The sequence below is a fragment of the Aplidium turbinatum genome, chromosome 9 (genome assembly GCF_918807975.1).
Source record: "Aplidium turbinatum chromosome 9, kaAplTurb1.1, whole genome shotgun sequence".
In the NCBI taxonomy this organism is placed as follows: Eukaryota; Metazoa; Chordata; class Ascidiacea; order Aplousobranchia; family Polyclinidae; genus Aplidium; species Aplidium turbinatum.
The window spans coordinates 6531989-6559954 of NC_137480.1; the positions used below are offsets into that span (position 1 = coordinate 6531989).

The 27966-nt window shown below is 37.9% G+C and overlaps 1 protein-coding gene across 1 annotated transcript in view; it reads right to left on the reverse strand.

Annotated features, from left to right (window-relative positions):
* The window catches only part of LOC145776627 (uncharacterized), a 46176-nt gene extending 19746 nt beyond the window's left edge, over positions 1-26430 (reverse strand). The window contains exons 1-10 of the mRNA XM_082587857.1: positions 26382-26430; positions 25786-25918; positions 21450-21794; positions 7601-7787; positions 7028-7158; positions 6545-6613; positions 3319-3526; positions 2658-2927; positions 1277-1408; positions 556-720 (exon numbers count right to left, since the gene is read on the reverse strand). Of these exons, the coding sequence (XP_082443983.1) occupies positions 556-720; positions 1277-1408; positions 2658-2927; positions 3319-3526; positions 6545-6613; positions 7028-7158; positions 7601-7787; positions 21450-21794; positions 25786-25918; positions 26382-26430 (1689 nt within the window). The remainder of the gene's footprint in view (positions 1-555; positions 721-1276; positions 1409-2657; positions 2928-3318; positions 3527-6544; positions 6614-7027; positions 7159-7600; positions 7788-21449; positions 21795-25785; positions 25919-26381) is intronic.
* Between the last annotated feature and the right edge of the window lie 1536 nt (positions 26431-27966).

Sequence of the window (27966 nt, forward strand, 5' to 3'; positions counted from 1 at the left end):
GGTCTATCCTTTTACAACCCCAGATTCACGATGCTCCCGGACTACACTGGAAGGCTGCTAGAGAGCAGCCGGTCTTTAATTTCATCATCCATGACACGCAAACCTTCCACTCCGTTAGGTGGCTTGAAGATGGTACAGTCATTGATGATGTGGTCTGCGGTCTGTTCCTCGGCACCACATTCACAGGAGGAGGAAAAAGCCATTCCCCATTGGTGCATGGTTGAGCGGAAAAGCCCGACGTCCGTACGGAGACGGTTGAGGCGCACCCATGCCTGTCTCTGTAGTGTCAAGCCGATGGGGCGTGTGTCGGCGTCGGGGATGAATGAATGGAGTCTGGTGGTGCTTGACCTCCATTCAGAATTCCATTTATGGTACGCCCAAGTAGCCGCAGAGATGTCTTGTTCATCTCGTTTTGTTTATATGTCACAGCATGGTCACAGTTATCTTACAACTAAATCGTATTATCGTGCTACATTACATTTCCAAACAATTGTGTTAAATTGCTTCTTTTTCTCGTCAAAATAAAACTATACTCTCTTAAGTCAATCAACATACCATATTCCCTGTGAACGCCGTTAGTCCCATTACCCATACAAGACCACGAAGAATCGGGTTTGCTATGAGTTGGTATCTGGAAGAAAAAAAATCTTCGTTTCTTGTTTCCGCTGTGGTTGGACATTCATCACTTGCATCACTGCAATCTTGATGACCATCAAATATCTGGTGACATTAGAAGGGTGAAGTATCAGTTCAATTCCTTCTGTGTGACTTTCTTACATGAGAACTATATTGCATAACAAAGTATATTGCATTTTCTAGACCAAAGTAGGCCTAAATAGTTACTGAGGGATTTACTTATCAAAATAAATTTTTATAAAAGAGTATTTGCCAGGGGGGATTTTTAGTGGAGGATTCTTACCCATAACCACATCATAAATTTACATCGAACATAAAGCTTTAAAATCTAATTGTAACGAGTGTAGGTTAGCTAGGATGGGGAACCAGTAAAATGTTAAAACTTTGCATTCAAGCTCAAGCAAACGCTTACGTAACCATTGATAGTTGCCAGTACAGCATCCACAAATTAGCACAACGATCTGTTAATGCGGCTTGGAGAAATAAACTTAAGAAAACATCTTCTTAACCGTCCCCTTTTTTTAAAAAGAGCTTCGGTATGACATTGGTAAGTTGATGAAGCTTTTTGGTCTACTTTATCATAATTTGTCATAAAGATGAACATTATGTTTCATACTTGATTAAGATTGGAAAAACTTACTTTATCTTTGGGTACAAATAAAGGACTTTTACTTTCGCAGTAAAATCTTCCATCAGAAGAGCATCCCATTTCGTCAGAATCGTCATCACAATTGGTGTTCAAATCACAAACAAATTTATTTTCAATTGATATCTGCACGATATGTTTTGCTACTGAATAGACGTTGCAAACATTTTAACAACTTTAAATATTATAAAAGCAAGATTGTCTTTCCCTGGACACACCCATTATTGCAGCATTCCAATTGTTTGGCTAGCAAGCCAATTTATATTTTGATGTCTAGCCAAATTGCAATTAAAACAGGGTCACTTTACCAGCTTCAGCTGCTTTATCAAACAACTGCATTTCGCTTTTTAACAATTACCAGGCTGCAACATCGTGGGCTAGGCTTGAAGGACCAGAAAGATTTTACTAGTCTTCACTTATCTTTTCAACCTGTAATAGCGACTTAAACTGACCATAACAAGCTCAAGAATTACATGCATTAATTAGGCTTTAATAAACTAAGAATTGACACATCCATAACACAGTTCTGAAACAAAGAGAGAGAGAGATAATAATACAAAATTAAATAACTTACAAACTAAGCTAGCTAAAACTAGCAGTTACAAGGACTGACAAATACACAATAATAATAATAATAATGTTATGGTTTTATTTATTGTAGCTCTACAACAGCTAAGGTCTTTTAGCGACAGGGCTCATGTTTAATTTTATATCAGGTTTACGATGTAATCACATTATTACCCGATTTATTCTCACTGCGTTATGCAAGAAAGAACACAATCGGTACCGTTTTTAATGTCTTCGGTTTGACCTGACCTGGAATCGATCTCAGATCTACCAGCACCAGAGCCGAAGGCGAAACCACTCGGCCACTGAGCTGGTGACAAATACACAATAGAACGCTAGTGTTGTAGAACTAAAAAAGGAAGGCAAAGCGGTGAAGGCAGAAACGCGGAACACTAATTGAGCGTAAACCTACAAGCAGCGCAGTGCTCTAAAGCACGAGTTAAATAAGTTACAAATTTACCACACGACTTTTATTGTGGTTTTCAGTCCAGCGTTTTTCATACGTTAATTTTGAACTAGCTCAGTGGCCGAGTGGTTTCGCCTTCGGCTCTGGTGCTGGTAGATCTGAGATCGATTCCAGGTCGGGTCAAACCGAAGGCTTTAAAAACGGTAACGATTGTGTTCTATCGTGCATAGCGCACTGAGAATGAGTCGGGTGATAATGTGATAACATCGTAAACCTGATATAAATTAAAAATGAGCCCTGTCGCTAAAAGACCTTAGCTGTTGTAGAGCGACAATAAATAAAACCATAACATTATTATTATTATTACGTTAGTTTTGAAAGAAGAATGTAGTAATGGCTCACTTTTGTTTCTTGAAGAGCAGGACAGTAGAACCGATGGGTGCAAACTTTTTTGTCTTCATCTGATTTGTCATCACAATCATAAACACCGTCACAAACTTTGTTTGCAGGAATGCTGATTAAACCTTCAGCAAGACAACGAAATCTGTCATCGCAAGCTTCCTCGTCCACTTTATTATAAGTGCAATCAATCACTCCGTCACAGATTTGCTTTGCAGTCAATTCGATTATGACTATGTCGATATCGGACCCGCTCAAAAACGAAGTACGGTCCTAAAAATTGCCAAAAATTGTTCTGTAACACACTTTAAATACTATCTGCAATAAAACTGTGTATTTATGAGACATCTTGATGTGTTTTTCTTACAAACCGTATCCATGACCCAACCTATTGTTTAGTTTAGGAAGCTTGTATGCCACCTGCACTAGTGAGTAAACTTATGTTTTATGCAGCAATGCAAAAGAAAGTGTCAACATACTGCTTTTCTTCTGTGTTTCACAAGAAAAAGTAATGTTGAGTGATACCGATTAATATAAGCTGAGAATTTAAACTGAATATGCATAAAAGATAAGATAGAACAGCTTGAGGTAATGAAAATCCAATTAATCTAACGATCTGCAATAATTAGTTGTAATCAGAAACTGATAAAACAATGTAACTTACACTAACTAAACATATCCGATCGTTTAGGATTTGATTAGGTTCTGTTTCTTCAGTCATAACGCAACGATGAAGCGAAGCATTCATGCATTTTGTGAAACACTCCTCCTCATGGCATCCACATTCCTCTGATGTACCATTAAATGATGATGTACATTCCTCTTTTCCTCCACAAAGTACGTCGATGTTGTTGGAGCAAGAAGTCTGACATCTTAAAAGTTGCAATGGAAGGTTTCATGCAGTGATTTGGAACACTTGTTTTGACAATTTTGTTTGGAAATTTTGCATAGATGAATGGTCAGGCGGGGAGGTTTTTATTTCATGCAGAAATATAAAAATTATCATAGACCGACGAAGCTTTGTTTCCCACTATTCAACTGAAAGCAGTTAAAAGACACTCTAACACCGCTAGGCTACACGTGATCACGTGTTGCTTACCAATAAGATTTAATTCGGTTCATGTTTAAGAGACTAACTAAAATATTGTTTATTTGAATTCTTCTGTAGTGTTCATTTAAACATTTTTTGGTTAAAATATTGATGTCTTTGGCCATTAGGCCTACTGTATTTCACTCATGAAAGATTCCTTATGTAGGCTAGTTGTCGTGTGAGCCTCTGGGGCCGAAGGTCGGATGCAACCTATTTTGTTCCCTAAACACTTCTTCCTCCGATTTCTTCCCCTAGAAAGATCGAGAGAAAAATAGAACAAAGCCGAAGTCGCTGATCGGAGTTTCCCCAAACATTTTAAAATTTTCCCCTCGAATTAATCATTGAATTTTTATGGGCCACCACAAAATAAGTGAGACTTTTTCAATGTAATTTTGTCTAGAAATGTTAGTTGGAAGTGAATAGATCATTCTAGTGTGGCAGCTGACCCTAACCCAACTGGTCAACTGTTTCGTCAACTCCGGCAACGGCAACTTCGATCAGCAACTTCGGCACTTCTGTATTTTTTTCTCGATTTTTTTTAAGGGAAAAATTATGAAATGTTTGCGGCAACTCCGATCAGCGACTTTGGCTCTATTGTATTTTTTTCTCGATATTTTCAGGGGACGAAATAGGTTTCACCCCCGAGGGTATGTCCTTTTACCACCCCAGATTCACGATGTTTCAGGACTAGGCTGGAACGCTACTAAAAAGCAGCCACTCTTTGGTTTCATCATCCAAGACATGCAGACCTTCCAAGCCATTAGGTGGCTTGAAGATGGTGCATTCGTTAATAATATGGCCTGCGGTCTGTTCCTTGGCACCACATTCACAAGAAGAGAAAGAAGCTATTTCCCATTGGTGCATGGCAGAGCGAAAAAGCCCGATGCCCGCACGGAGACGGTTGAGGCGCACCCACGCCTGTCTTTGTACTGTCAAACTGATAAAGCTGGTGACGGCATTGGAAATGAACAAATGGAGTCTGGTGTTGCTCGAGTTCCATTTATTGTCCGCCAACTTAGCCGCAGATATGTTTTGGCCATCAGGTTCGTTGAGCGACTGGCCCAATGGATGTCTTGATTTCAGTCGACTGGGTTGCTCGTTTGGGAGAGCAGAGATCTTGGGATGGAGAAGATGGTCGACTGAGTGGTTTCTTCGCAATGAAGCTCAGCAGGTTTGATGTTAACAAGAATAGAAAGATTGTCCAATGGTGTGGACGCAGCAGTAGCATTGACAAGGGATGCAGGGGGTACTTTTGGACCTGAGCCCATTTTAGGGGCCCGGAATTTTTCTAAACGCCGTGTGCCAAAGATTTAACATTGCACTGTGGCAAAAGAAAGCTTGTTACTTTGGGTATTAAACTACCATGTCATGCCATATGTAAGCTTATAAAACTTAAAACATTAAATTTTATCAGGTTCGGATCTTTTCAAAACATTGTTTTCCAAATATTTAACATTGCACTGTGACAATGATAGCTATAAATTCAGTCTTGTAAGTATAGTTAGATGCAATGCATGTTACTTTCAGTAGCAAATTACCATGTTATGTCATATGTAAGCTCATATAATTTAAAACAAATTAATTTTATGGTGCCCCAGTTTTTTCAAACATTGCTTTTCAAATATGTAACATTGCTGAGGAGCGAGAACTGATACTTTGCGTATAGCAACTCTCGCACTTGTCTACTTCTCAGCAATGTACTGTGCACCTGTTTGGTGCCGCAGTGTTCACTGTCACAACATCAACACTGCCATCAACAGCGTACACTTACCGGGTGCCTGCGTCCCACACCATTAGACAATTTTCCCATTCTTGCTGGCATCCAGTCCACTGAACTTCGTCGTGAAGAAGCCTTTTTGTTTCTCGGTCGACGGGCATTGGAGCCTAACCATCCTCTCCATTCCAAGATCTCTGCTCTCCCAAGAGAGCACACCATCGACTAAAAGCAAGACATCCATTTGTGCCAGTCGCTCAACTACTGCTCAACGAACCTGATGGATAAAACATATCTGCGGCCAATTGAGCCAACCATTAATCAACTCTCAATGGAAGTCAAACACCACCAGACTCCATTCGTTTATTTCCGATGGCGACACTCGTTCCACCGGACTGACGCTACAAAGACAGGCGTGGGTGCGCCTCAATCGTTTCCGTACGGCCGTCAGGCTTTTCCAGTCAACTATGCATCAATGAGGATTGCACCATCTTCATCAGCGATTGCACCATCTCCAAGCCACCTAATGGATTGGAATGTCTACGTGACTTGAGTGATGAAGCCAAAGAGTGGCTACTCCCTGGTAGCCTTCCAGCATAGTTCCAGAACATCGTGAATCTGGGGTAGTAAAAGGATAGACTCTCGGCCCAAGATGGTCACACGACGACAACGATGGCAAGTTCCATGATCATGATCATATGGACCATATGTCGGTTTGAAAGCCGGCGAAGCAACTTGTAAGTTAGGCCGTGGTGCCACACGGTATCGTAGGCAGGTGTAAGATCTAGAAAGACAGCGCTAGTTTTTTTTGACTCAAAGCAATCCTCGATTTCTTTTGTCATTTGTCTCATAATACACCACAGATAACAATTTTGGGCAAGCTCATATTTTTCTAATTGTACATATTTGAAGTGCAACAGCATATTCTAAACTTATTTGTACATTTTTCAAAAACGATATTCTTGCATTAAACATAAGGCAACAACAAAATGTATTAAAATTTATTATTTATTTGTTTGTTAGTAAAATTAGAATGAGCAAAAACTCTAAGATTGATCATTGTATTGACAAATGTGTTTTCCAAACCTGCATTCTTGACCACTGTTAACTGCCTTGGCGTTCTCACATTTTAAAGTTACCCCGCAATATTCGTTTCTGTATAAAAGAAAACAAGGCAAAACTGAAAGTTTTTGACATGTAAAAATAGCAAATCATTCAAATTTTTAGCTTTGTCATCCAATTTATTCACTTCACAGATTGTGCGTTTGATGTACTGTACAATTGTAGCCACAACCATTTCAATACGTCCCCAATTTTTACCAGTATATATTTGATAAAACACAGTATTTTTCATACTTTCACTTTTTTAAAGTCGTTTTCATGAGACAGTCATTAATCTTGCTATTTATCGTTTAGTACTGAATGGCTACTATTTGCCCTTGGTACAACAGAAAAGTTTAAAGCATGAAATGGCTCATCTGTTATGAAGGGCAAACAGTGGCCGTTTCAGTTAGCATGAACTGCTATCTGAAGGTTAAAGCATGAAATGGCTCAAAACAATTACTGTACCTCTCATCTCTACTATCTAGACAGTCAGCAACAGAATCACAAACTGAAGTGCGGTTTATACAACTACCATCTCCACATGACACTTGTCCAATGGAACAGGAAGTGTCGGTCTTTCTAAAGGAATTGAACACCTCCGAGTGAATTAAGTGTGATAGAAACATATTCAAATCTAGTTTCATTTGTTCAGTTGGACCTAACATTTATTGCAAAACAGAGATTTATCCGACTTGTAGGCTACACCACTTTAAACGTAGGCTACTAGAAATTCGGTGCATGTCTATGAAGTTAAAAGTTTAGCTATTTTATACCAAATTTTTTTAGAGCTTTTATGAAGGGTTCACGTGTTGTACCACAAACTTGAAAAAATAGATAAAACAACAACATTTGCATTTTTAGATTTCGACAAACAAAAGAATCTTGAGTTATAAGTTATAACTAAATCAAAATAAAAATCATGATAAGCGACATGTGTAATTAATGTTCAGATGCCTTGACTGATCCATTGCCATGAATACGTAATAAGCTTGAAAGGTGATAGTGCAAATCTAACAACTCAGTAACTCACATGGTGGCTATACTTTTCAACACCACATTATCACACACTTTTGGCAGTTCTCCCTCACACAAGCACTCGTCTGTCAAATCGGCACAGTCTATGACTCCATCACAAACTTTACGATGCGGTATAATCATGGACCGATCCAGGCAGTAGAAACAAAGTGAATCGTTGAAGGTTGTGGAAGGCAGAAAGCGCACATCTCTGAAATTAAAAAAATTATACTGATAAATAGTTTATGATGTAAAATCATAGGCTACAGGTAGGCTAGAAGATAAAGTTTTACCTGAAAATTAGGCCTACTTTAGCTCTTACTTAGGCGTAAAAACCGTAAATTAAACCCTTGATTGAAAGATTATTTATGTCTTACTGTAAAGGGAGTTACCTACAGTTTTATACCGTTTGAACCAGAGTTGTGCAAGGTTTTGAAGCCATTGGCCTCATTTCTCTAGTCTTGGTAGGTGGCATTAAATTGTTCACTCATTTTTGTCCTTAAAATTCGGCCTAAGCTTTGAAGTTGTATATTGTAAGGTAACCAATTACGTGGCAATCAACAAGAACACAATGCAAGAACAACAGAGTCATCAAATTTCTTTTCAAAGTATTTTTGAAAACGTTTGGAAATTCCTGGCATATAAGTCAACATTTCTGCAATGCTCTGTGGTTCAAATCAATTTGCGTGGCTCTTTAGAAAATGCTTGTTTGATAGATACGGTACTTACCGAGATACCAGGACAAAGAGATGCGCAATTCCGTTGCGTGAAGCAGGACTTTCTGTCAGGCTATATTTATCGTTGTTTTCACTTAGAACAGGGGTGGCCAACCTGCCTTCCATTGCGATCACCTCGAAAATTTATTAAAAACTCGCGATCGACAGCCAGCAAGAATATTACAACAAGTGATTTTTACCGAATATTACCAACATTGTAAGCAGTGTTTTCAAGTTCGAGTTAACTCAAAAGCCCAATAAAAAAAGGAAAAACAAAGACTAAGAGAACGATACAAAATTTACTTTAATCTTAACTAAGTTAATGAGATATTTGGGTCATCATATCTTTCACCAACATTTCATATTCAGGTTTGTATCCTGTCCGAGACAACATTAAACCATCGCTCAAGTGACAGCCCGTTAGCAGAGATCGTTGTTTTGTTTTGATTGTGTTCATAAATGAAAATGCAGATTCACATAAATAAGTTGAACCAAAACAAGAATGGATGTACACGGAACATTTTTTGATATTGTGGTATTTTTTACCAACAAACTTCCAGAAATCGTTTTCAGATGGCCAAGCCTTGAAAAAGACATCGGCCTTTATTGCCAATATTTCCATTTCAACTGCACCACTTTCCAACGAAAATACTTCACTGATTTAACGAGAAATAGTGGACACGTTTAAATCCGGCTTGAACGGGTATGACACGTATTCAACTATTTCTTCAATCTTTTTAAAATCACTAATTCTAACTTCAAATTCATAAGAAACTACATGTATTTCAGCAACGTATTTCTCAGGATTTCATATACTGTGAGCGTAGTTTTGCAAATGGTTTTTGATGTTTGAGAAAAAAGTAAATCGTTTTTCTTCAATATCGGAGATCAATGACGGGATTTGCATCTTAACCCTTTGAAGGTTGGGGGGGAGGGCTGTCAATTCAACTTTTTTGTATCAACAGCTGCATCTCTAAAACCACTGAAGCTGCGACTACGAGATTTCTTGAATTTTCCTAACTTTTATTCACCTCTATTGAGCTGAAATTTTGAGGAATAAAGGTTATAAATTGAGAGATATAAGGCATTTCTTAGCACATCCTCTGAAATATTTCATATTCTAGCCTATTGTTCAAAATTTTCCCACCAGCTGGATGAAAGTAATTAATTTCGCCCATGTCTCGTTAAAATCCTAATTGTTTCACAGCGTGAAGGGAATTGGCTGTATGTGTGGACCTTTTGTTCTCACCATGGTTTATATGCGACGTTGATACAGGAAAAGAGACGTCGATCCAAAAGTCGTAAGTCACCTCAACATTTCAACGTATATGAGCAGTTCAAAATTCACATAGTTTTAATTTTCGGATATGCTCAGCGTGAATAATTTTACAAAGTAAATCCCAAATTTTGAAACCGTGCCTTAAAAAATAACAGAGATATCACTACTAAAGCATAAGAAGAATCGACAGCCCCCCCCCCAAACTGATCAAAACTCCAGAAACCCAACCTTCTAAGGGTTAAAAGCACCAATAGCGCTGATCAATTAACTGATTGATTTGCTCTTCCCTTGCAACTGCAAATTTAAAGCACTTAACCTGCCAGTAAAATCATCCAGAAAAGCCAAGTCATTTAGCCGAGCTAAATCATCTAATTTGGCGTAGTCATCACCCCTATTGTGAAGAAATGCTTTGATGTCTTGTAATAGATCTCGGAATCTTTGCAAAAATTTGTTGTTACTGAGCCATCTTACATCCGTATGTAGGCTAGCAAAAGTTCTTTTCTCTCAAACTTCTGCTTGAAAAGATGTCGCTGTAGGGCCCTCGCCCTAATTGAATTGACAATTTTTAATGCAACTTCCATTTTCTCCTTTGTGTTTAGTCGTTTGCTGTACAGTGTACAGTACTTGTTGGTGGATTATACAATGATACTGCAAGAAATCCGGAAAATCATCATCATTTCGGCACAAGGCAACCAAACCGTTTTCATTGCCTACCATTGATTTTGCTCCATCGGTTGTAATTGACATCAACTTCCACAAAGGCAACTTTGTTTCAAGGCAAAACTTTTTAAAGGCATTGTAGCCTACATATCTATGCATCTAGTCCTTCCTTTTAGGGTTATGATGCCAAGCACTTCCTCTTTGATAGTCCAATCTTAAAAAAACATACGAATAAATATAATAATTTGTGCGGCGTCCTCTGCTGAGATTAAAGAAGAAACATAAATGATAAATATTGGAGAAATTGAGTCTCCTTTACAACTTAAGAATCGAACAACGCAAAACTGCTGAAACGAAACGTTTTGTTTAAGTGAAAGAATCACTGCAAGCAACCAATGCCAAAATGCGCGCGGAAGAAGTCATGGGAGTGTGAGGGATCAAAATTTTAACAGGTTGTTATTTTTCTACATCAATGTGACGTTAGTTAAAACTTTAAAAAGTCTATATCTTTGCTTCTGTAGAAAATCTTTTAATCTACTGTACAATTTAGTCATCAAGGTTTTGCATACTTTTTTTAAAGAGAGAGCTTTACCCCCCCCCCCCCCCCTGCAACTTGAGTTGACTTACTTGAGGTTGGGATCCAAATATTAAAAAAAAAATATTAATATGTATTAATAAAAAAAAAAATTAAAAAGATGATGCCCAAAACATTGGGGGGGCAGCTGCCCCGCCTGCCCCCCCCCTGCCGGCGCCACTGCTTACTAGGTCATGCAATATGTCAATTTTTATGTTTTCAGGGTCACTGATATCGATAATCATGTTTTTAAACTCGCTCAGGTCAACTGGACCGCTCCAGATACATATTGCAATAAAATTTGCACAGAAGTGTGAGCAGAATTAAGATATAAATTTCCATAAGCTACTTTAATTTTCACTTCAACATTTGGGTACCAGCATCTCAACAACTTTGTTTCTACAAGAGTCCTTTGAATTTCAAAGAACTTTTTTCAGCAAGATATCGACATCAAACAGAAACATTGTCTTCTGGCTTGATAGCATTTCTGATGGATGTTTTCAGTTCGTCTACACTGAACTTCTCAAACGTGAATGTTTTTATACCGTCAGCACATTTAACTCTACGCTTTTGGCATATATCGGGCGCCACTGTCGATCTAAGGTAACCAATTTCCTTGAGCAGTTGTGATTCATTAAGTCTATCAAGAGAGTCAAGGGTATTTGGAGTCGCCGAACCTCCATGCTTCTTACACTCCGCAAGTACCAGTAGCACTTTGGACATTTTCTTCTTCTTCGCTTCTTGCTTCTTCAGAAGCGCAAGTTGTTGACTTGTTTTTAACTTAACAATAAAGTCTTGTTCAAGATTTTTCGCCTGGGTAACTTCTTCTGAGCACCTTGCCCATTTCCATTTCTTCGACTTCTCATCTTCACTGAGATCTGTAAACGACGAATCCATGAGCAATTTATCCGTTGAAACTACATTCTTCCTGGAATGAGCTCTCACTGTGGTCGATCCACCACTGAAAGTTATACAGTTATCAAGTTTGGCGAATTCGGATTCGCATCCTAAATTTGTCAGTGGTGCATGTTTCAATTTGACGTCGTCACTACTTTGACCTGCAAAAAAGTTCATCTCGGACAAATGTCTGTCCATTGCATCTAGAACTTCATTCAGTGCAGCACCATACAATCGGACTTAACTCCTCTCCGCGTTCATGCACTCCTCTTGCTTGGCTCTAATTTCTGGTATTTTCTTATCGAAAAACGACCTGACACCTTCCCAAGTTCTCTCACTACCCGTGTCATCTTCACGTTTATCAATACCAAGCAGTCCCATCAGAGGCATAATCAGCTCATCACCAAGCATTCGGTAAACCTCAGCACAACACAAGAACCAATCTTTTTGGATGTACGTGGAAACTGCGAGTAGTAGTTTGTTGGCATTAGGATCAACAATAGCGTCGAAGAAATCGAATATTGACTGACGGCGACTCAAGCATTCCCTGCCTATTTTCGCGATACGCCCAAAATGATTTCCAGTAAAGCCTTTGAAACCGTCGTGTTTAATCCCATGAGCATCCATCCAATTTTTATAATCATTATAAAGTGATAATGAATGTGCAGCGTGGCTAGGCGACATCAATTTGGCGATTGCTATCTGTGCCAAAGTATGGACGCTGGTGCTGGGAGATGTGAATACTTTCTCACCAGCAGATACGTGTAGTAATTTCTGAACACCAATCTTTTGCTCTATATTACGAAAAACCTTATCGCAAGCATGGTCAATTCCCAAAATTACATGGGCACAGCATTTTATCATCTTCTCCGCTTCAATACCTAGATGTTGCAAGAGCGTGGTACAGTCACCTGCCCTGTCGGACATTCAAAAATCAATGGCACCCTTGATTTCATCAACGGTTGAATTTGACAATGCTGCCAAGCATTTAAGCTTGTAGGCTACTCGTATGCTGCGGCGCCATCTGCTCCTGCGTGACTTAAATTTTCTGTGTAACCAGTAGTCGCGTTACGTCTGTCTCGACTGGGTTCCGATATTGTAATGTGGTCGGCCTTTACATCATACAACCAATGGCCGGCCGCTTTAGTAGTGTCATCGAGGCGGACAGTACAACACTATCTCCTTTCTCTAGAAGTATATTAGCGACCATCTCCAAATTCATATGTGAGGCATCCTCCAAATACCTGTTGAGAGTTCTCCTACTCGGGAAAACGAAGGTCATATCTTTGGTACATTTTCGTCGTTTTTGTGCAGGTGTCTCGGCTTCGGAGCTTCCGCTTGGAAGCGAAGAGATTAGTTCTTGGCTTTCAGAATCCGATCCATCATCACCTTCTTCATTTTCTTCAGTGCTCAACTCCCAGTTTTGATCAAATATTAAGTTAGCAGTTTGTACTATTATACCGGCTAAATCTGCAGCACTAACTTTATAATCCGAAAAACGTTGCACTGTACATCGCACTATTTTTTCTGGCTTCATTTTGGTTGAGTATTGCAACTTTCTCTGACCTTGACTTTTGGGAAACGATCACTGTAGAAGTCAAAGAATATGAAGATGTACGAAAGTTCAGATTATCTTTGCAAATTTCAGTTACAACTATTTTGCTGCTATCTACTGGTGTCAGTTGTTTTTGTCCTCTCTTTGTTTTGCATACATGGTAACATGCGACCGAGGATGTATCTTCCATCGGGTAATTTACTTGGCAGTAAAAATGTTTTAATCAACTCAAAAATGATTCCGAAATTAAAAAGTAAGTATTTTTCAATAAAAAATGCACAGTTTTAGCTATAACTGTATAAAGCCATCATGTATCACTGTTTTGACCTCATATTCGATATCAGTGACCCTGAAAACATAAAAATTGACATATTACATGACCTAGTAAGACATAATTATCAAATTTTATCTGAAAAATGCGTAAATTTGGCGGCCAGTTTGAATTTTTGCATTTTACCAACCTAAAACATCATCATAGATCAAAAATTTCAACGAATTTGTAATCAGCGTGAAAAATGGCCATAAAAAACACTCCTTGTGAAAAAAGTAATGTTGTTTGCCCAACCCTACTAATAGTAAACCGTCAATCAAGCTATTGAATATCAGAAAATTTCTTGCATTTCATAACTGGCTGTGACCAGGGCCGGATTTACCAATAGGCTTGGCAGGCTGAAGCCTAGGGCCTCAACGTCCAGGGGCCTCGAAATTCGGTTTCAAAGTTTGTAATTCTTTTAACAACTTGACAAGTTTAAACCCTACCTAAAGTATTTATATATATCAAAATTTTCAGAGTAGAAAATTCTATACACAACTGGTTTCAGCCACGTTGTAATCCAGGGCTTCCCAACCTGGGGGCAATGGTAAATGCAGTGGACAATGAGCCTTTTTCAAGAAGGCTGTGAAAAAATTTGAAAAATAATATATTTTTTTAATTTATCATTTCTAAGTCCACTCTAACACTGTATAACAAATAAAATAAATTAAAATTTAATAAAATTACTAGTACATTTTGCCCCAATCTTCATGAAACGGTCTTTATCGTTTACTGTATAAACAAGTTTTTTCATTAAAATGACTTTTCTTAATTTTTCAAAAGGTTGAAAACAATAGGGGGGCCATTAACTTTTCAAAATTTTTAAAGGGGGCTATGGTGTAAAAAAGGTTGGGATCCCCTGTTGTAAACAGTCATTATTACGGCGTTGGCATCATAATAAAGGCAATTATTACGCGCATTCTGCTGGAAGCTTCTATGTTAAAGTAGGCTACCGTAGTCCTCTACAGAAGCGCAATTTATTTCCTTGCCTCATGGAGACCTTTATGAGATTATGTGCAAGGAAAAAATTAACACTGCCTTTCCTAATGTGGAAGCAATATTAAGACTGTTTCTAAGCTTAATGGTCACTAACTGCTCAGGAGAGACATCTTTCTCAAAGTTCAAAAGCATCAAAAATAAACTGAGATTGACAGTGTCTCAAGAAAGGTTGTCCGCACTGAGCATTCTGTACATTGAAAGGGACAAACTTAAACAGATAAATTTTGATGAAATTTTGCATAATTTTGCTTTGACGAAAGCTAGAAAAAAAAATTGGTAGCCTACTCTTACTCTATTAGTCTATTTGATGGCTGTAACTATTTCTTATGTCCTCGTAAATAAACTTTACAATTATTGTAACGGTTGTTTGATCAAAGAAATTGAAAGCAAAGCTGCTTTAACTAAATGTTTATTAAAAACAGAGAGAGACTGTTCACCAGGCATTTTATAATAAAAGTAATTTGCGTTCTTCTGGTGACTATTTACTAGGTTACCTCCTGATGTTAAAGATGATAACTAGCTTTTGTATTTCCGACGTTTCGTCAGTCAGCACGACTGACTTTATCAAGGTGGCTAAAACAGGTTAACACAACCTGTTCAGCAACGATGGCACAACACAAAAACGTACTGATAAAATGAATAAAGTAAGCAGCAAGAATCAGAATTAAAACACGCAACAAGATACCTAGAGGTTAAACTGAATGCAGTGAATGCCTAAAACCAGTAGGCTGCTTTCCAACAGCGTAAATTTATCTATCTATTGGGCCACCGTCAAGAAACATTGAAAAGTCATCAGACAAGACAGAAACCAAGGGAATTGGCAATAACAATGATAGAGAAGACGCACTGAGAATGGAAAAGGTGAAGTTAAAGTTAAAGTAATTTTTTGTACACAGAGGGAAAATTCTGACCATCTTTCTGGTTGAGAGCATGTTGTGCTTTCTGGTTTATGTACCACTTTTCTGTAAATAATCTTTTTGTGTAATCCTTTTCAGTTTTAAGAATGGTAGCGTTGGTCCAAGTAATTTTATGGTCTGAATTTATAGAATGTTTGCAAAGAGCGGAATGCTCCGGACGTTGAAATTTAATAGCTCTTTGGTGCTCGTTGATTCTAGATTTAAGGTCACGTTTTGTCTGTCCAATGTAGATTAAATCACAGTCATGACACGGAACTTGGTAGATCAATCCAGAAACTTCACCTTCTTTCATGGGGTCTTTAGCCGAGGGAAGGTATTTACCTATTGTCAGATAGGGTTTCATCGCAACTTTGATTCCTATGCCATAAAGTTTGCTCTTTGCAAACATTCTATAAATTCAGACCATAAAATTACTTGGACCAACGCTACCATTCTTAAAACTGAAAAGGATTACACAAAAAGATTATTTACAGAAAAGTGGTACATAAACCAGAAAGCACAACATGCTCTCAACCAGAAAGATGGTCAGAATTTTCCCTCTGTGTACAAAAAATTACTTTAACTTTAACTTCACCTTTTCCATTCTCAGTGCGTCTTCTCTATCATTGTTATTGCCAATTCCCTTGGTTTCTGTCTTGTCTGATGACTTTTCAATGTTTCTTGACGGTGGCCCAATAGATAGATAAATTTACGCTGTTGGAAAGCAGCCTACTGGTTTTAGGCATTCACTGCATTCAGTTTAACCTCTAGGTATCTTGTTGCGTGTTTTAATTCTGATTCTTGCTGCTTACTTTATTCATTTTATCAGTACGTTTTTGTGTTGTGCCATCGTTGCTGAACAGGTTGTGTTAACCTGTTTTAGCCACCTTGATAAAGTCAGTCGTGCTGACTGACGAAACGTCGGAAATACAAAAGCTAGTTATCATCTTTAACATCAGGAGGTAACCTAGTAAATAGTCACCAGAAGAACGCAAATTACTTTTATTATAAATGTTTATTGTTTTAATTAAAAATTTGCACCCATGAATGTAGAAAATGAAAAGAACGAAGAGTTTAATGCACTCATATTTTTAACATTAAGCAATGACATGTGATGTTGTTTAGAGAGAAATTCTGAGCTCGAAGATAGGAAGGGGCCTCACAAATGGAATAGCCTAGGGCCTCTTATGGTCTAAATCCGGCCCTGGCTGTGACAAAAGGTTAATTGTGAACTTCACAATTATCCGATACCAACATAATCAGGATTAAAAGTTGGGGCAAGAAAAAAAGTAAAAGTTAAGAAATCTCAGGTTTCTAGCGTCACTGCTTCTATGTGAAATTGCTGAATTAGCAGAGGGCGAGACCATAGGGTCTACGCCAGTAACAGGCACGGTTAATCCACATTTTATCTCTTGTGAAGACAATAAAAGCAAAGAAATTTATTGGAAACACTAATTACCCACAATTCCCTTCCGAAGAAAACATCGTGATCAGGTGACCATTGAAAATTTGAAATTGTCAGAAAATAAGCCAGATTCAGAGCACTGCAGATGTGTTTATTTGAAGAAATAACTGCATTTTTGTGTGTTTTCACAAAGTCTTTTCAACAAATAACTAGCCTAAATACTTTAATTTTGAAGTTAATCTTTTTAATCTTAGTTATGTTACCCGAAAGTTTGATGTAGCCAAATGGCTACATTGGGCATAGAGAGAGTCCAAATTCCATAGAATAGAATAAAATTATGAATTTTTTTTACTTTTTTATGCAGATAAGTTCTTTTTCTGTAACGCCGCCTGAATTATTTACAATTGATGAAAATAATGCCAGTAGATTTGGAGTTGGATGGCATAGTTGTGCCCGCTGGTGACATTTCGGAGTATGAGGATGAGTCCGATGAAGATGCAGAAATGCCTACTTCTTCATCAAGGCTATTTTCAGCGCCTTCTGCTACAAGACAGCCACAAGTTGAAGTGGTTGAGGAAAGTGTGAAAGAGGTTCAGCCGACAAAACGCTCAACCAGTAAAACTACAAAACGCCAGTATACGTAGAAGAAGGAGGTATTTAAACCCAGTTTGGATGTTCAGTGGGAGGATCAAGAGTATACTCTATCTGAACATGAAACCCCTTTGGAATATTTTTTATATTATTTTGATGACGAACTGTTTGGATATATTGTCCGTGAATCAAAACTCCACGCTCATCAAAAAGACGGACGTGTCTTGATTAGCCTTTATGTGTTATTGAAATGAAAAAGCCTATAGGAGTGCTCCTACACATCAGTATTGTAAAGATGCCTTCAAAAAGGATGTACTGGGAAAGACAAACGAGATACTCTTCAAGAGCTGACTGCATGCAGTGCCGGTCTTAGGGTATTTCGGGCCCTGTGCGGAATATGCTTTGTGGGCCCCAATGACAATGATCCAATTCAGTAGCGTAGCTAGGTATTTTGAACGCCGACGGGCGAACCCGCCGAACCGGCGTTTTGAACACCCAGCGGCGGGGGTCTGGAAGGCCATTCCCAAATTTTTAAAAAAAATACCTTGAATTTGGTGCATTCTGATAGCATGTTCAACAAAAATTTGGGTATGAATATTACTGTAAAATGGTGTTGTCCGGTCGCATAGCAAAAGGATAAGATCATATTTTTTTGGCGTTTGTCGGAAGTGTCGTGGGTGGCCTAAAAGCATGTAAGCTTGTAAAGGTGACCCGATGCGACAATCTCAGCACTTGCCTCACCCTAAAGCTGCAACTGACTTCGAGCATACCGGTACTTGCTTCTGAATTGAATTTTTTCCATTGGAAATAAAGTGTTGCGACCGTGCCATATTTTAGACTGATTGTCCTGCTTTGGTATCATGCACGTTATATAGGCTTACCATATTTTCATCACCCAAAAAGAGGACATGTTTAGTAAGCAAGTAAAATGCCAGTGGATTTTACGTTTAAACAATTTTTACATCTTCTTAGGTGATTTTAGGCCTATGTAGCAAAAGTGGCAAATAAAAAACATAACACACTTATTAGTCAGATTCAGTCAATGAACAGTTTGCTATTCATTTGATTTTCTCTACAGAAAACTTGCGTTTTAGGTTTGCATTTTGAGCTATAGCTTATTGCAAATCAAGAATTGCTCGATTTTAAACAATTCATTAAAACAATGTATAGTTCTGCAATGTTTTAACTGTTCTGTCCATTTTCTAATGTGCCATTATTTGAACAAAGCTAATGCAAGCTAGCTATCAGGTTAAAGACGCCTTTGCACTAGCTTTGGTTGGTCATAGCTGAAAACCATAATATTTTCGTGGGAAAGTTGTAACATAAATTTCCCACGAATCCTTTCGTCTGTATGCGATGACACCGAAAAAATACTCTTCTGAAAACATCTTTCACAAATTGTATTTCAGGAAAAAATAGCCACAGGCTGTCAAAAGGAGGGCGCAACACGTACACACTAAAACCTGTCAACACAATACAGATTACTGGGATAAAAGACGGAAATTTCGTCTAGTTGGTAAGCACAAGCAAAACAGTTTTAATATTCGACCAACCTTTCCAGCGACAATTCTAAAAAATGACGAAACTGACTTGGGATATTTCAAACCACATAACCTGCAACTGTGACGTAACAATGAAATGCATTGCCAAGCAATTTCACCAATGTTAAAAAGAAGATGTAATAGTTTCACAGGTGTTAAAAAGGTATATGTCATGCTTCACAGGTGTTACAAAGGATCATCAAATAATTTACAGGTGTTGCAAAAAGAATGATGAAATCTCTGCTCATTTTTTAGCAATATTCCATGACGTAAGACGCCAGGTTAAGTAGACTTTCATGGTTTTATGTGACGCTTGATTTGAGGAACGATTGTCCGTAACATTGGTATAGATCGAACAGTTCAGCATCATCAATGTCAACATTTTTCTCTGACAGACTGACAGATACTTCCACACACCGCTGAAAAACGTTATCCTATTCTTTGGTGTAAGACAGCATAAGCAATAGGCTAAGCATCCAATCAAAGGATGTGAACTCGGAAAATGAAATTAGCTTAGTAGTCTATTCATCCAAATAGGCAACACAAGAGTCGAACAATAAAAATACATCTGACATGGTCATCGAGTAACATTGCCTTCGTTTGCCACAGAAATAAAAGTATCCATCATATCCACACCAAGCAATGTATTGTCAACCTCAAAGCCAATATACACTTTTCCTAAACAAGGATAGCCTACTTTTGCCACAGCTCAGAAAACACACTTTTCCTTTTTGGTATCGTTGCTTAGCCTTATTTAGCTTTCGCCAAGGTCACATAAAAATAAAACTTTGTTGAAAATGATAGCAATGCAAAAAAGAGGACATTTGAGCATTTTCAAGTGTCCTCGGAGGACAATGCATTTTTTATGAAAAAAAAGGACTAATCCTTCTAAAAGAGGACATATGGTAGCCCTACGTTATAACGCCCGTGTTTTGTCGCTTCTACCTTTTTCTAGACCTCTGCTATGTTTGTCATATTTTGTTTTTTCGTTGTGATGGTTAGAAATAAAAACAAACTGAACTGATATAACATTTCTTCTTCGGCTTTTGACCTTCAGCAATTTTTACGGGACAATTTGTATCTAAGAATTTTCATTTTTGTGCACTTTGTATGCTCAATGTAGCCATTTGGCAACATTTTTTAATTTTTTATTTAAAACACAAAAAATAAAAATTTTGATAAAAATGGATTTATTAGGTCACAAACGTCACTAAAAACTTTTTTTTTTCGTTTGTAGAAAGTAGTCCGGGACCGGGCATTAAAGGGTTCAAAATCATGGTGAAGTTGAAGCATAACATTTTCACTCATTTTCTCTATTCTCATCACAGTATTTCTTGACATTTGAAGCTCTGCATTAGCACGCTTGATTTCGTTTTTGTTGCGGAAATCCTGAAAAAGGCTATCAGAAATTTCTAAAAAACATTCCTTCAGCAATTCTCCTTCCGAAAATGCTTTCCATTTCTTTGCTAAGAAAAAACATGCTTTGAATGAAGCTATTGTAGCGGTTTTTTATGAGGTACAAAATTTTTTTAGATGTCTTTGCTGCCCAAGCAAATTAGATTTATCGTAAGAGCATTAACTTTCATTTCCCTTGCTTCACTTCCAAGACGAAAATTTTCGCTTTACTTAGCATGGCGTGTCATAAGGTGCCTTTCAACATTTCCCTTCTTCGGCAAAGCAAGTGAAGCATCGCAAATAAGACAGGTGCATATATCGTTTACCATAGCACAAAAATAGGTAAGCTCCCAGTCTTCATTAAAATAATATATTTTCCTCTTTAGAGCGCTCATTGTATTTAATTTAGGCTAGGGTTAGGCTGTAATAAATGTAAAAAGGCAAATCTAAACTAATCATCTAATTTGGCGTACAGTCTAATTTTTATTTTTTACTGTTCCTTTACTGTCTAAGAATAACTATGCCTTACTTGCAAAAAGCAACTACCAATTCACGGTACTTTTTCAATAGAAGCAACTATCAAATTAAAACTACTTTCTAATGACTTGTCAATGCGCCGCGCCTGCTTACAACTTTAATTTCTTTCTCAGCAAGCGGTTAAGCTCGTAATTGTCTCGTAATAATGTGCGTTGTTTTGCGTTTGTACACGTAGCAATGCTCTGCTTGAAATTTCCATTTTAGAACCACTGTGTAAAAATGTATTTGAGGAATCTTATTTAGTCATCACAAAATCACACGCGATCGATCAGCTGAGACTAGGCGATCGACCGGTCGATCGCGATCGACTTGTTGACCACCCCTGACTTAGAATATCGGCTATGTACAATTGACAAGATTCAGTAGTTGTGAATCTTCTTGTCTGCTATCTCGTGGAATTTCGTCAAGAAAAAACTGAGAAACTTCGTGTACTTATTTTACACTGCTGGAAACAATAAAATGTATAATTTTTTTAACATCATAGCAATGCAAGGTTAAAAGGTGAAAATGACTACCTGGCTTCGCTGTATTCTATGTCTGAAGAAAAGCACATGTCATCGCCTTGGTCGCAGTCTCGTATTCTATCCCACAACATCGATTGTGGAATTCTGCAAAATTCACCATTTCGGAGACAACGAAATCCTACTCCGTCCTGCCACCCGTCATCTTCCTGACAACCATTACAAGGATCCCCATCACACACAGATGACCTCTTCACGCATGCATTGTTTTGGCATCGAAAGTACTCGGGACAGTCAAGATCACAGTAAGAAGTGTTGAGATAAGATATTGGGTTGCTGCACAAGAACGTCAGACTTGCAGAGCAGGTGACAACGCTGTATGTGCCGAACACAGTTTGTCTAAACAATAAAGAAGTCTAAGGTAAATTTCAACAATATTTGGTTGCAATAAAAATTAAAAAAATTATTGAAAATCTTAGGTTCACGGCATTACGGTCTATCTCTGGTGCCTATCATACAATTTGCCTTGGCAAAATCAAGCCCTCGGATAAACCTCAGTGACCAACGAATTAGCCGCATGTCAAGAAACCGCAACAACAAGCTATGTGCAACCTGTTTAAACGGTATGTAGTCAATTGGAGAAATACCAAACAGAAAAAAACAAGTGAATAAAAAATATCAGTAACCTCTCAAGTAGGCTACATGTAGCTCAGCACAAAGTGAAAATTACTGTACAGCACATGACTTTTTAACTCTTCATCTAGTGATTATAACTCTTTATCGATGATTATCATAGCATCTTTTCACAAATTGGATCTAGGTGGGCAAATTTTCAAAAAAGGCCACTTTTAGCGGGCGAAATTATATTAAAAAGGGCACTTTTTGCGCGTAAATGATGGGAAAAAGAGCATTTTTTTTCCGACCGTAAAACATGTAAAAATGTAGATTTTTCAGGCAAATTGTGGGTAAAAAGACATATTATAGGCTACTTAGGCTAAACTTTTGAGACTTATAATTGATTCCTATATTCATCTCCGCCCACAATATTTTATAAATAAATTATGTAATAAAATTTAATCTAGCAACATTTAGTTGCAGAGGTCTTTTGTACTAAAGCAAAAAGAAGCAACTATGATAATACACTAGGCTATATGAAAAACAACTGCAAAGATATTGTAGTGAGTTGAATCTTTGCAGAATTAGATGATTCTACAGAGCTGGTATGTCATTTTGATGAAAATCAGGAAACAAACTTCGGTAATTCAGACTTTTAAAATCTCACACAAAATTTGAGGTAGCCTACTCACAACACAAATTGATAATCTGCTTGAATAGAACATTAAGGATATTATAAGTAAGGTCAAAGGTAGGCTCATAAGTTCTAGATGTATGCTGAAGCTTTCCATTTAGCTGTTCGTTCTTTAACTGTCAAAGAAATAAAATAGTTCAAAATGTGAAGAGTATCAAAAACGTTACTTGATCACTTTTATAATCTAAAAAGTTCAATTGAAAAAAGCTGCAAAGATTTCTCCCAACTGTTATGCCTAATAAAGTATTTTTGAAATAAAAAAAATAGTGCAGAACCTGTTATGCAGCTTTCCGTATCACTTTTCTTTTGCCACTGATGACTAAGGTTTGGGTAGGCTACCTCGCTGTTCTTTAGTCTAACATATAATATTATTGTCAAATAAATAAATATTTAGGATAAACAAGTTTTACTCAATGTGTCTGCCATTTGCGTCGATAACAAGTCAGAGACGCTTCGAAAAGGACCTGCAAGAGTCATGAATAACTCTCTTTGAGGTATTTTGGCTCATTCTTTTTTTCAGATTAGCCTTCAGCGCTTCCAAACTTTGGTGGTGTTTAGTCGAAACCTTGCTCACCAGGTAAGATCAGATGCCAAAAGTCCAGGGGGTTCAGGTCTGGGGAGGAAGGAGGTCATTCTTCTTTGGAAATGAAGGACGGAACATTGGTTAAAAGCTAGTTTTGCGTTCTCTTAGCTCCATGTGAAGGGGAAGAATCTTGTTAAAATGACCAATTACGTTTTTTGAAGTGTTTCTTTACACAAGGCAACAATGAACCCTCAAGAATATCATTTCGGTAGTTTTCTTGGTCCACAAAAATTAATGGACTCCTTCTTGATTAGTTGACTGCGGCCCACACCATCACTGATGCCGTCCCTTGTCTCTGAGTGACTACCCGGGGTTCCACGTCATCATCTCTTGTGACCAAACACGATCATTCTGACTGTTAAAATGATGCTGGACATCAAATTTCTTCTCATCGCTGAACACAAGGTTTAGCAGCATGCCTCCTCCTTCAATGCGTGAGAACAGAATTCTGGCTCTGCAGAGACGTTTCTCAATGGTATTGACATTTAGCAACTGTTTCTTCATGTGCACGAATGGGCTCATCTTCAAATCCTCGAAAACTGTGAACATGGTTTCATAGGCACCGTTCGCCTCTTTTGCCAGTTTTTGAATTGAATTTCTTGTAACGTTAATTATTGATGACCCTGTATACTGTACAATGACAATAATGAATAACTGGCAGCAAGACATCAACAAGCTGATAAAACATTATTGCTCAATCCGGTATAACCTGCTAATTCTAATACATCATTACACATAGGCTACCTAGAAAGAACAAAAAAAATCAGTTGATTTAAGCCAGAAAGAAGTACTGTAAATGAACAGAGTTACAAAATGAAGCCCACTTAAAGGGGAACTGTAGGCTACTCAATTTTAGCCCTAGCCAGTTAAAAATATAAAAATACGACAATTCCCATGGTACCAAAACACATTCCCTATCATATTTCGTTAAGAAGCAATTTCCGAATCACTTTTATCAAAATTAGAAAGAACTACTTTGATGACATAAGGGTGTGGTTACACTCTCATGCCAGCTTCGTGGGTCTATGAGTATTGCGTCATTAACGGTAAAAGCTGTGAGAATCGCGATGGAGTTGCGTTGGCAGGCAGGTTTCGTTCGTAAGAAATGTTGTAGGCATCTGGTGATGCCACCCTATGTTGCTGTAGCATGAATATATAAAAATACGGTAACTGCAATAAAATACAACGAATTCACACGTTCGGTAGCCTGCTGGTACTGCTGCGCACTCTATAACTTATGCCATCATAACAACTTCACACCAGAATACTGCTTTTGGTTGGCAGCGCGAGTGCCAGATGTTTCGTCCCTGAATTGTTTTTTCCAGACATTTCGGCCCTACAAGATATCGGCTACTTTGGTGAAAAGTGCGAGATTGAGAGTGGCAAAACACCGCCTAAAGATCTCAGAGACGAAACATCTAGCAAGCGTGCGAGATTGAGAGTGGCAAACCACCGCGATCGAAAAGAAGTTTCATTCGAAGTTATTTGTTAGTAACTTTACTTCGTGAAAAAGCTGGCGACATTCCAATAAATGTCCAGCTCCTTGATAGGGCAGCGCTAGCCCACTCCATCAGCTAAATTTTACATTTGACTTACTGTAAACAGCTGAAGTCACCAGACCTTGAAAACGCTGCATTTGCAGCTTGTTTTTTTCAGTGTTGCTACCTCATTTCAACTGATAGATCGCAGAAGTGAAGTGTTTCATAAGAATTTACAAAAACTACAGACTTTCTGTTTTAAGATAAAACTTGGATCCAACTTAAGCAAAATTAAGTCTTAAAAATTTAAAATTTAAAAAAAGAAAGGTCTAGGAGGGCAAGAGAAGGTACTTGCCCACCTAGCTTATATGTGAAAAGATGCTATGATGATTATGTGTAAAAGTTCATCAGCTACTATATTCCACCACACAATTTGACTGGTGGACTGCGAAGCATTATCTGAAAGCAAACGATTCTTTTTAGGTTGCACTGGTAAGAGTTTACCATGTGCGTAAACGACAAAACTGATAAAAAAACAAACTTCAACAATCGTACAGTAGCCTACAGTTCTGCATAAAATATAGCCTACCATGAAGACAAAATTTCTAGTCTACTTTCTGCAGTATCTCTACAACATGGCACATGAAATTGAGAAATCCTCTTTCATGATATGTCTTAGAAATACTATAGTTATATAGGCCTATTTAAAAAATTGGACAACTCAGTTCACATTTGTAACTTGTAAGCGTTTTTATATTTTCGATACTGACAATCAATTGATTTTTTCTTTATCATGTAATATTCTTTAGATAAACAAATATTTTTCCTATATTGTCGTTCAATGACAGTACATTGTCAGCAACCTGTGCATCAAGTTTGAAACTTGCGTAGTTGGCATGCAATGAAAATCAAATCTACAGTATTTGCTCATTATTGGGTTTAACATCTGTTTGTTTGAAAACAACATGTTAAAACCTTCAATATGTAGCCTTTCTAGAGTAAGCTAAATATGGTTGGTACCTTAACTCCGTTTCATTCTGAATTCTGCAGACAGAGGTACTTAAGACAGCATTTGTGTCGCTTTCCGGTTCACACTTTACAGTCTGGTCACAGAAATCGCGCTCGGGAATCTCTTCGTCCTGACAAGGTGTTCCTACGCATGACAATATAAGGCCATTGAAGCAGAATAGATACTGCAACTACACCAAGATTACGTGATTCTGCATTTCAAGTTAGGTTTCGTTAGTGTCTTCAGTTTTGTGCATAATTTGTCGGCTTTAAGTTGACTCAGATTTAATACAATGTTTCTACTTTTGTACAGAATAATTAAAGTGCAGTATTGTTTAAACAGCCACAATTGGGCCTACGAGATAAACGTTTTAGATGTTTTTATCGTACAAATCAAACGTTTTCGTTTTTCCTTGCAAAAATAGAGTGAAAAAATTCTGCTCCAAACTATAATTATAATTATACTTATACTGCTAGTGCGGCCAAAATGCTTTATTATTGTCAGTACTTGTTGTGAATCAAGATTTTGCATAAGTTTCAAAGCGTCAATGTCACCTGTATCAGAAACTGGTCGTTAATACGTTCATGGCGTTCAACGTTTAACCTACCAATAAATGAAGCTTCAAATCCAGTCTTTTGAAGCGGATATCGACTCATTCTTGTAGCAAAAGTAATTTTACCAGAGTCAAATTCTATGATTAGCACTCCACTAGCAGAGACAATCACTGTATTGTTTGTGAAATCATCTCCAAGTGAAACCGTTCTGCAGCCATCGAAGACCTAATTTGGCAAATTTGTTATTAAACTCTTTATTTTATTTTTTGAATTTTTTATTTGTTTGTAAGTTGAGAAAAGTTTCATCGTTTTATATTTATGTTTTTAAATACTGTCTTATAAAGGGTTACATCTTACAATTTTACAAGTAACAATAAAATAAACCATTTGATAATGTGAGGTTTTGTGCTGCAGTACAGGAAGTTATGGGACAGAGCCTCCACGTGGGCAAATAGTATTCTATCCCCGGCGCATCTAGATAGAGAGGAGATCTTGCTAATGGCATCTCCTCTTGAACCAATACCGTCTCTTGGGAAAAGATACATGGGCTACCCACCCCAGTACTCGGCCTAGTTAACTATGATGCATCAAACAAAATTAAAGGCAAACGACGTAAACGAGACCAATCGCCACTGAGCACGTGCAAGTGTCGCGGTAACGTATGATCGTTACAAGTGCCACAGGCAGAGCACTGGCCAAGGGTCCGTGGGATCGTCATTCAGCCACCGTGGTACACTATACCAACTCAAACAATGCAAGCAATTTTAAAAAATTGTTTGACTTTAGAAAAATTGCTTGAAAATTTGAATATCTAGAATTGGAACATGAAATGTTAGAAAACTCCACCAAACATGGAAGTTAGATATTATAGATAATATATTGGTAGGCTAGAGCTAGACCGAAGGAAAGTTGATTGCTTGGGTTTATGTGAAATTAGATGGACCAAATCGGGAGAATTTACTCAGAACAAAAGACGGATTTTCTATTCTGACTGCTCGAAACATCAACATGGTGTAGCTGTAACACTGACTGAGCAATTAACAAAGTCAGTGCTCTCCTTCTGGCCAAGAATGAACGAATGTTAGGCCTGATGGTGAAACTCAAATCAAGTCCTTTCAACGTGAACATTATAATTGTAGCCTACATGCTCCAACAATTGACTCAGACGAACAGGAAATCAATAACTTCTAATGAGTCCTTGAATGAACGAAACAAAACTTGCAAACCAAATGAAGTTACAATTCTTATGGGAGACTTCAATGCCAAAGCTGGATGGGAGGCGGAAAGTAAAATTGTTGGTCAGTTTTGTCTGGGTGTGCGAAACCAGTGAGGTGACAAGCCGGTTGACTAGTGTGAGGACAAAAACTTGACAATCACTAACACTTGGTTTAACATACATCGAAGAAGAAGGTACATCTGGACAAGTCCTGGAGACAAACCACAAAATCAAATAGACTACATTTTGATTAGGCCTAATGCTCGATAGGCCAACAAGATTTCTTTTAAAGACTTCCAGGCGTACCCTGGAGCCAGTGGTGGCCTTTGGGGTGGGCAAACTGGGCGACCGCCCAGGGCCCGTAAATTTATGGATCCGCGCTTATCTAAAATATACACAAATAAAATTTACATTATAAAAAT